Below are 10,601 nucleotides of genomic sequence, written 5' to 3'. Positions count from 1 at the left end.
ATGTCTATTTTAATTATCATTCACAGTTACAACAACGTCATACTAAAATTTATTAAACAATTTTGACATTATTTTTTGTACTACTAACACTTTAAAAATATTGTTTACCAAACATGAACTGTTTTACTTTAAAATATATATATATATATATATTTAATTTATTTAAAGAAAACTGCTTTACTTAACACCTAATTATTTTCAAATTACAGCATAAGCAACTTTTTAATAAGTAAAAGCAATCCCAAAGTGGCCCTTATTACTAGTGTTGTCCCACTAGAATTTTCCAAAAGAAAATCTGATTCATGGGTTGAGGGGGTTTTGAGGGAAAGCCAGAGAGAAAAATGAATAAAACGACTTCATCACAAGGAAGGAGAAGGAAGACGTGGTAGCATAGCATCTGCATTTTTCTGGTTTGAGTTAGTTCTGAGTGTGGAATTATGTGGATTTGCAGAACGAGGACGAGAGTGAATTTGGGTTGCTTAGTGAGAAGAAGGTCGTTGAGCAGTGGCAGTGGGAGTGAGGAGGAAGTGAAGGGGAAGAGGATCGCAGCGGTGTGGGGGAACGGGGACTATGGGAGGCTTGGGCTCGGGAGCTTGGACTCTCAGTGGAAGCCTGCCCCTTTGCTTCCCTCAGCCTTTGGCGACCAATGCCTTGAAGCCATCGCTTGCGGTGGCGCTCACACACTCTTCTTAACCCGCACCGGCCGCCTTTATGCGACTGGTCTCAATGATTTTGGACAGCTTGGAGTTCATGATGATATAGCTTATACTAATAAGCCCCTAGAGGTTTCTGGAATTGACAAGGAAATTGTTCAAATTTCAGCTGGGTATCATCACTCTTGTGCCATTACAGGTATTTTCCATTCAAAATTAACCGTAAGTGTTTTGCTTGCAAATTGCAATAAAGATTTTGCATTTAATTGTATGGTTTTCTGGCTATGAGATGATGTATCCCATGGGAGGGGAGGGGGAGAGGTTTTGGACCAATGTTTTAACTGTTAATTATGCTCAAGTTGGTAAAATCGTGGTAATTTAGACTTGCATTTCTGAAATAGTGAACTGCCTATCTGATCCTGTTTAGGCATTTCAGCATCGAATGCATGCGGCAAGTTGTTATACAGGATTTTATTTTCATTTGATGAATGTGACTTGCCCTCTCTTTGTTTTTTCCCTTCCTTTCCCTGTAATGGAAATGCATTTTTCTTCATCAACTACTTTGATATGTCCTGCAGCAGAAGGAGAATTGTACATGTGGGGGAAGAACTCAAATGGGCAACTGGGCCTCGGAAAAAGTAAATATCTACTTTATATTGATTCTCTAATAGTTCATCTTAGTTTCTAAGTTGTGAAATTCTATACTCTAGTTAAGCACTTCACCAACTCAGTTTTTTAGCCATTGAAAAAGCAAAACAGGACAGATTGGAACTTGTATTGATTCTCTTCATATGCAGGAGCGGCAAAAGTAGTTTCTCTTCCAACCAAAGTTGAATGCTTGGCTGGAATCACCATGAAGATGGCAGCTTTGGGATCAGAGCACTCAGTGGCTGTTGCTGGTATATGATTTTATTTTTTATGAACTTTGCTAGTCACCTACAATCATTATATTCTTTTTCTGTTTAAACCTCATTTATTATTTATACATCCTTCATCAGATGGGGGCGAGTCCTTAAGTTGGGGAGGAGGCTCTGGAAGACTTGGTCATGGCCACGAATCAGGCATTCTAGGAATTTTCAAAAGTACCAGGTGGTATTTGATTTCTTTTATTGCACTATTTAGCTATATAAATAGACATATTTTTCTCTTTGGTACGTTGGAATGAACAAATGGGTTAGGAATTTAGTTAGGTAGTTGAGTTCGATTAGCCTGCAACCAGCTATGTAAGCTGAGAAAATGGGCAGAGGGGAATCATGTTGTTGATTATTGTTGATTCGTAATTAGTTTGTTTAGCAATAAAAACTACGTTAAGGGTTCTATCAGGTCCAAGGATCGAAACCTGTGCTGTACCAATTTCATGCAGAGCAGTAGCGCGGAGCTGCTGTCCAGCGGCTGTAACAGTGCCAAATTACTATAGAATAGAGATCCCAGCGGTAAACAAAAGAAATCTAGAAGAGATAACCAATAAAATTGAAGTTAAAATGAAGATAATTGAGTTCTAAGGTAACAAACCCAAGAGAAAATCTTTAATCTGATGTTCTTTTATTATATTGATTAAAAAACTGAATACAAAAAGATCTTGAAACACTATTCTAGTAGGTTACAGCAGCCCTCCTAGTATCCTACCCTTTTATTATTAGGATAACTAATAAATCCTAGCCCTACGAGGATTACTTAATGAATCCTAGCCCTATTAGGGCTACTCAAATAACATAAAATAAAACATGATAGTTACAATAATACAAATTTATAAATAAACCCAATTCTAGACATGTATTTATAAAAAAACCCAAACACTATTTAAACATAGAAACACACCCAAAATCAACCCCAAAATCAACAATTGTATATTTTTTGGGTGTGTTTATAAATGGGTTTTGAGTGTGTGTAATGATGGGTTTTGGGTGTGTTTATAAAGTGTTTTGGGTGTTGGGTTTTTTTATAATTTCAGCCCCCATTTTGGGTGTTTTAGTGAAACTCCCTTAAAATAACTAAAACACCCAAATCATCTAGAACACTAGCCTAGTTGGCTAGCAGGCCCAATTGGTGTTGGAAAGCCTTTTAGATGCTCCTGCATCAAGTACTCATTATAGACAATGGGCACACAAAGAGTGTGTTGGACATGCTGCATGGGCACGTCTCCCTTCTGGAAGTGCATATTATCTATTAATAATTTTGGGTTCCATATTCTCTTTCATACCAATAATTGCCTTTTGCAGCGAATATACACCAAGGCTTATCAAGAAACTTGAAGGGACCAAGGTATCAATACTGGCTGAACTATCAAGTTGCTGATTCATATTACCGTACCTAAATATATCTGCTAGTACTTCGTTAATGTTTTTGTTTCGTCTTAAATGTTATAAATGCATAGGTTAAAAAAGTTGCTGCTGGAATGCTGCATTCAGCATGCATTGATGGTACTTTTTGGCCTTTTTATGGTGATCCTTTTTTGTGGTATGGCTTTGCGTGCTGAATCTAAAAGATTGTTGCTATATCATTTGCTTTTCCATATTTTCAGAAAATGGATCCGTATTCATATTTGATGAAAGAGCTCTGGATAAAGTGGTAAGTCAAAGATGGTGCTTTAAATGATGTTGAACATCATAAACAGGGGTAGAGCCAGGGTCTTGTTTTACTGGGTGCACTGCAAGCATTTATATTATAATGTTGGCTTTTGCAAAGTGAAAGTCTCTAGTTAGATGATTGAAGTCTATTAGTAAACCACAATGAATACTTTTGAAAATTTTCTTGTAGTACCTAAGCAAGAGAAAAATACTAAAAAGTCCTGGAAAAGTAACTTTAAATTCTTTTTAAACCAATGATTATAATCAAACCACAAAATGACGTTAAGAAAACTCATAAATTTTCAAATTCAGGACATGCATATCATAGGAAAATCAATTTTTATAAGGAAATATGCTTTGTATGCCAAATTTGGTCATAATTCTTTTTACTGAAAAATAGGGGTCTGGAACGCGGAGCAAACTGCCCAGCTCAGAAGAAGTTGCATGTGGTGGCTATCACACATGTGTCTTAACAAGTAATTGATGATCTTTTCATCTTTCTCAATTAAGTTGCTCGTCATCATACCATTCATCATCAGTGATTCATCACTATCACCATCACCATCATCAACATTATTGTCATTCATAATTTGTCATCTTATCATCATCTTCTTCTAAGGTAAAACAAGTTCATACCATCACCAACCAAACTCTCATCGTATGAGATTGATTCATAATTAATTAAGGGCAACCCATGAAGGATGAGTCTTAACACATCGCATGAGATGTTGGCACACAATTTACAACAACATGCAATGAGCTCAGTTCCTCTCTTTCTTTTTCTGATGAAAGACATTTATATCTGCACCAAAATATTTTATTTAGAAACAATCCTTAAGTTGAGTTGCCTATTCCTTAATAGGGTTGACAGTGGTAAAGGAAAAAAAACCCAGTGTTTGCACGTTCCTTCTTCTGAATTAATGATGCCTGTGATATGGAAGTACCTTGATACTCTACAGACCTTCGCAGTTTCATTTTAATTTTTTTAAGATTTCGGAATTACTTTTGTATAATTAGTTGTGCATTTTCATCCTTTCCATTCTGCATTTTACTCTCTTTATTCCTCCAATCATCAGTTGCACTTTAGCCTCTAAGTGCTTTATCCTACTATGCCATTTTTCTTTTCATGTAGGTGGTGGAGACCTGTACAGTTGGGGTTCAAATGAAAATGGGTGCCTTGGTGTTGGGTATATTCCACTTCTTTAGTTTTTATTTATTTTTTAATTTTTTTGCTGCAACATGTGCTTCAAATATTTTTGAGTGCTGCTTGAAACATTGTTTCAAGTCTGCTAATAGTTACGGTTTCAGCATTCACAATGTTGATATCATTGTTGGTTTATTAATATATTTTGGTGTTCAGTACTACAGATGCTTATCATCAGCCAGAAAGAGTTCAGGGTCCTTTTTTGAAATATCCTGTTGTCAAGGTTTACACTTCACTTTATTCAGACTAATTGCTTTTGGGTTTCTTGTATAACATTGTTTGCTCATGGAAACAGCATACCATGCTTTTATTCCTGATGCTCTTTTGGTATTCTCTTAATCATCTTTTGAGTTATGAGGTTGGGAAATAAATGAGAAGATAATTTGTCTCAGTGACTATAAATAACCAAAATTGGACTTGCCAAATCTTATATTCATATGCTTAATGTACTTTATAATTTAAATCTGATAGCTTCAACAAATGTGCATATACAGGTTTCTTGTGGTTGGAAGCATACTGCAGCAATTTCTGGTAAGAACATTATTTATGGTTAAAACCAGATTGCATCGTCTTTGGAGTAGAAATGTAAATTTATTGCTTTACACAGTATTGCTTCATAGTGGACATGCAGTTCACTCCAACAGTATAGCAAGTCTCCAAAAAGAAACTATGGACTAAACAGAAAATTAACACACAGCTGACTTCCAATCTGTCAGAATATCAAGGAAAAAAGAAAGAAAAAGAAGATAGGTCCCTAAACTCTGAAGAAACTGATGCCACAATGGAAGACCAAAATCTGACTTTGTCCCATAACTCTTCCACCACATGGCCACTATAATCTTCAAAAATCCTTTTGTTCCTTTCCATCCAAATAACTGAAATCATGGCTACCATGCCTGAAAGAACTTTAACCTTCTTACCAGCCCTTTTAACACCTTATGCCTTTCACGTAACAAAGAAAAACTGCCCACTAGAATTATCCAACACAAGTGAACATCCCTAAACAGCTTCAACCAGACTACCCCCAGGCTCTCCTTATACGTCATCCACCATTGAGGAGAAAGAAAACATTCTTTCTTGTCCTTTAACATGTCACATTTTAACTTACCACGCACCACAATCCAATAAAATATTTCCAAATCAGACCAAATGGTATAAAAACTGGAAAATCTAAATTATCACTTACAAAATCCATTAAAAAAATTTCTCAAAAAGCTTCTCGGAAGATTCTATTCTCCACCCTCTTGCAGCACCCCTCATAGGATGTAAACAAGCATTTTCCAGTATCAGCAACATTGAGGCGGTTCCCTCCCCACCTTGTCATCATTTAAATTCCTCCTGAACCCGAAGTCCCAAAGGGCTAAAGAGAAAGATCAACAAAGCTATGAATGAATTTATTGTGATAACTAGACAGATTATAAAGTCTGGGAAACAAGTTCTTCAACGGATTATCCTCACCTCAACCCAACTGTCTTGCCAAAATCTAACCCTGGCCCAATTCCCTACTACTAACTGACAGCAGCCACATAAAGATTCATAGCTTTGAGATGTCTTTCGTTCGACTTCAACTGGACCCCCGCAAAACTGACTTTGCGTCACACATGTTCAACAACTACTGGCTTCAAAAGCTTAAGCTGTTCGGGAATGAGCCAACATTGTCTATCAAGCTTACACCGTCCCTCATGTGCAGCCCCCATCCTGCACGTGGACAGACAGATAGAGGGGGACAGAGAAACATGTTGTTATAGCCCACCCTGCAACCTGTGAACTATTAAAGAAGTGGGGAATAGGACCTTTTTGGAACCTTGCTATTTCTATTTCCAAAACTCATCTCTACTGACTGAAAGTATTCATCCAGATATATTTTAATTTTTACAATGGCAATTTTATCATTCCTACTACTCACCACGGTATCATCTATATACAGTGACAAAACGGTGGTACCACCTTACATGCATGCAAAGTTAATTATTTTCTCTTCAGAGCTGTACTGTGTGACAGGTTAATTTCTTATTGAACATTATCATAAAAGCGAAAACGTAGCCCAATCCTATTGTGCTTCCATGCTACTTCCTCCTTTTTTTTTTTCATAGCTTTTTATAAGAACACTATCAATGTCACAATCTTTATTGTTGTCCAGTTTTTAGTACTATTATGATGTGGTTTTATCATGACTTGGTGCTGTAGTCTCTCTCTCCCTCTCCCCTATTTTAAGGCAGCTGGAGTTAATTATGTAAGTTTGTGTTTGTTAACAGAAGGCAATATTTTCACATGGGGTTGGGGAGGTTCCCATGGAACATTTTCTGTAGACGGACATTCTTCTGGAGGACAATTGGTTTGCTTCTAGCTTTCCTCTATAACTTTTTGTTGGGCTTTGGTATGATACTTTTATTCTGTGAATTAAACTCTTATTTGATTTCCTTTGATTGATAGGGTCATGGAACTGATGTTGACTACATAAGACCTACAAAGGTTACGTTTGGGAAGAATGTGAAAGCACTACAAGTATCATGTGGATTCAATCACACTGGTACTATACTGGAATACACCTAAGCTTCAGCCGCTGTAGTCTCAGCATTAAGAAGTGTAGTAACTTCATTCATTCATTCAATGTACATCATTTCATGTCATTCATAACGGGAGCATCAACCACGCATGGTTATACTATACATGACTATAGATAACAATTTACGAATTTCTTTTGTGTAGTTTAAGCTATAAATTTATTCATATGTATATGTTAAAAAAAGAAAAGAAAAAGGGAAGTCCAACCATACAAATTATGGGACTCAATTTGTTACAGTGATAGTAATATCATGTACAAAGATTTTCACCACAGTTATTATTGTATTTCATTTGAACAACATTCGTTCTCGGCATCTTTTGTGTTTGATTTGCTGATCAAAACTTGTTTGGAGTGAAAGAAAATTGCCCTGGCAATCCAGATAGTGAGAATGTTGTTATCTTGCGGGATTAGCCCGGATTGAGCACCTGCATTGCTCTGATTTGGCTTCTTTCACAGCGTCAAGGTGCTTACAGGGAGATTTTTTGATTGGATTGTGAAGTTTTAGAGGGAGATGTGAATAGGGTTGCTAGGATTAGCCCCAATGTGGAAACTTTGAATGCATTTCTGTTCGGTTTTTATCAGGATGATCCGGTGGAGAAGGTGAAAGAGATTTGGGACCGAATGGCGGATTGGAATTGCTGTCCTAATGGTTATAGTTATAGTATTTTGCAAAATAGTTAGGGCCCGTATGGTAACGTTTTCAGAGAATGTTTTTGGAAAATATTTTCAGAGAATGAAAACAAGAAAACAAATTTGCATTTTCAGGATTTAAGAAAATATATTCAGAAAATAAAAACAATGAAAATATATCTGGTAATACAATTTGAGAACAATAATATGTGAGCTATTTTTTATAATGTATGTTCTAAAAAAAATAATTAAAAAATAATAAAATTCTAATGTTAGAAAAACCTAGAATTATCTATAATAATAAGTGAAAATGATAAATTTAAAAGTTGAATTTTGTTGGTTAATTGATAAACTGAACAAGTATGCATCTAAGAATAGTTTTTTATACATACAAAATTTTTTCCCCCAAAATAAATGCGGATTATTGAGTAAAGAACTTCTTCTAGTAGGATATGAGAATAAAATAAACAATGAAGTGTCATTTCTGTTCAACTTTTATTTTTTCATTAATATTTTTTAATGTTTATTATAACAAAAAAAACCTAAAATTATCTGAAACTATTGTTTAATTAAAACAAGATTATAAAATAAAATAAAAATGTTAGCACACTTTTCCTTCCTCCTTCTCGACTTTTCCAACTCAGAGACTCCCCACCACCCAACTCTCCTCTTTTTTCACTCTCACTCTCTCATATCTCCTCATACATCCTCTCCTCCCATGAGTGCTGGTGTTGCTTGGGTTTATATAACCCATGTGAAAACAGCAACAAAATCACACTGAAACACATAATTCAAACCACCACAATAACTATCACCCTCGATTTGTTCAATTGGGTCGCCGGTGGCTGTTACGGTTCGAGTGATTGGGTGGTGATGGTGGAGGGAGGTCTGTAGCGGAGGCTATGGCATTGAGGAGTTTGATTCAAGCCAAGGATCTGATTGTGGTGAAGGCTGTGGCCTTGAAGTCGGAGTGGGTCTCACAAAAGAAGGCAAAGAGAGAAAGGAAGAGACAGTGGGGTGTTTAATTTTTGGGTCTAGGATTTGAGAAAGGTGAGAATGGAATAGAGCATGGTGATGTCTTGTTCCAGCCGAAACTATTTCCCCTGTTTTTACTTCCCTCTGAAAAGGATGAAAACGTCTTGTTTTCTCGTTTTATGAAGAAAGTTGAGAAAGTTTTCAATTCTTCATTTTCCGTGTTTTCTAACTTAATTGCACCGAACGCATTTTTGGTTGTTTTTATTCTCGGAAAACAGAAAACGGGGTTAGAAAATGATAACGAATGGACCCTTAATAACCTAAATCCTAAATTCTTTATTTTAAAATAAAAAATACACAAATATGAGAAAAATAAACTGAAAAATGCTCCGGACTCCTTACGACAATGCCTTTGATATTAGAGGGCTAAAATCAGGATTTAATATATTAGAATTTATTATCACCAATGGATCACACAAACCTTAGGGTTATGTTAGGAAAGTATAAGTACTATTGTGCTTTATGTAGAAACAATTTTGAGTTTTGGTTGTCATTTTATATTTTTATAACCAAAATTAAAATTCTCAAAGCTCTAGGGGAAAGACAATCTCTCAATGAGTGCATAGCAGTTTTCGGTGTATTTTTCAGATTTATTTTGAATTTATTATGAATATTAGGAATTAAATACAACTAAAAAAAATCATATTAATGGGAAATGACACATGGCAAGTGTCATAGGCTTACTCTTGTATTTTCGACGCATGTCGCAACAGCAAATTCAGAGAGCAAGATGGGATATAAACTACATCAAAACATGTCGGTAATTAAGTGGAACACGACGTTGTAGGTCAGTACAATGACGTATTTTATCTGTATTTCGCCATTGTAGTCCCCTAAGACATCAACAAGTGGTACAGACCGACATTGTTCAAAATTACCACGTCGATGTTTATGTAATTACCGCCATCGTAGTCCTATAAGACGACATGTAGTTGTTAAGAGCGATATTGTTTTGCTTGACGATGTCGTTGATTATGTAATTATCGTCGTCATAGTCAGTTAAAACATCTATATGTTGGTAAAGAGCGACGTTGTTTACAGTTACGACGACGTCATTATCTATTTACTGTTGTTGTAGTCTGTTAAGACGTATGTACATTACCACTACCGTCATCGTTTGGGAATTAACGTGGATTAGTGGGACCCATCTGGATGTAAAGATAAATTGTGTTAAATTGGGGCCGTTCATGCGTTCTTTCACTTTCACTTTTCACTTAGGAAATCAAGTCGCATACTTCGCCCTTGGCTGCTGTCATCACTTTAGGTTTTGGCTCTCTCTCACCTCTCTGAAGGTCCTGATTTAGGTGGGAGGCAATAATTTGAATGTTGGTGTGTATGTGTCTCTCTCACCTCTCTGAAAGTCTGGATTGATGACACATACATCACTAACATTCAACATATTGTCTTTCACAAATTGGTGGTTCTATTAGTGGCTCATTTAATACATAGCTCACAGTAAATAAGCCTAAAAATTATATCGCACATGACAGTTTTTTATCTAAACTGTCGAGTTTTTACATATTACATGTCATTTTGTTGATCTACCATCGTTTGTTTGGCCATACAAATTTTACCTAGAAATTAATCTTAAAAAAGCAATACACAGACGACGGTAGTTACAAAACAACCGTCATATAATGAAATACAGCATAACGGTATTTGTTCACCCTGCTTCGTGATTACTCCCGAGATGGAGGGGCAAAGTTCTCAACGCTTTGAAAACCATTGACGTCAACAAGTCAGCTTTCTTTGGTGTATGAGCGTGTCACTGCTAGCAATGAAGATTCTAGCATATTCATTCTAGAATAGATAACTTGCACCCTAAGTTACCGATTTCTATAAACAAACGATTGTGAAATTGGGTGAGGAATATCTCCCAAGTAAGTTCTTTTCTTGCCTCAGACTGGTGAGGACCTTAACAATTTATCTCAAGTATAAAGAGGTTG

General features: G+C 36.1%; 1 protein-coding gene across 3 annotated transcripts; it reads left to right on the top strand.

Moving 5' to 3' along the window:
- Positions 1 to 293: 293 nt before the first annotated feature.
- Positions 294 to 7,303, top strand: LOC103327177 (ultraviolet-B receptor UVR8). Of its 3 annotated transcripts, none has more exons than XM_016792626.2 (13): positions 294 to 852; positions 1,235 to 1,291; positions 1,451 to 1,552; positions 1,652 to 1,742; positions 2,873 to 2,915; positions 3,028 to 3,073; positions 3,175 to 3,221; positions 3,621 to 3,696; positions 4,353 to 4,407; positions 4,581 to 4,647; positions 4,919 to 4,955; positions 6,680 to 6,759; positions 6,858 to 7,303. In XM_016792626.2, the coding sequence occupies exons 1-13, from the start codon at positions 438 to 440 to the stop codon at positions 6,975 to 6,977; spliced, it is 1,236 nt and encodes a 411-aa protein (XP_016648112.2). In that variant the 5' UTR covers positions 294 to 437; the 3' UTR covers positions 6,978 to 7,303. The 3 variants fall into 3 exon arrangements, with proteins under 3 accessions (XP_016648112.2, XP_008227692.2, XP_088899900.1); XM_008229470.2 differs by having other exon boundaries at positions 1,232 to 1,291; XM_089043774.1 differs by lacking the exon at positions 4,581 to 4,647 and having other exon boundaries at positions 1,232 to 1,291.
- Positions 7,304 to 10,601: the final 3,298 nt, after the last annotated feature.

Source organism: Prunus mume, unplaced genomic scaffold (assembly GCF_029339155.1).
Source record: "Prunus mume cultivar Tortuosa unplaced genomic scaffold, ASM2933915v1 scaffold26, whole genome shotgun sequence".
Lineage (NCBI taxonomy): Eukaryota > Viridiplantae > Streptophyta > Magnoliopsida > Rosales > Rosaceae > Prunus > Prunus mume.
Note: the sequence above shows the minus strand (reverse complement) of the source record. Positions and strands in the feature narration are given on the sequence as shown.

Bases quoted from the DNA above. Each gene is read 5' to 3' on its own strand.
- LOC103327177 (XM_008229470.2), top strand. From the start codon at position 438: ATGTGGATTTGCAGAACGAGGACGAGAGTGAATTTGGGTTGCTTAGTG. The intron at 1,292-1,450 runs GTAAATATCTAC...CTTCATATGCAG, and splicing joins GCAACTGGGCCTCGGAAAAA to GAGCGGCAAAAGTAGTTTCT. The intron at 4,648-4,918 runs GTTTACACTTCA...GTGCATATACAG, and splicing joins TGAAATATCCTGTTGTCAAG to GTTTCTTGTGGTTGGAAGCA.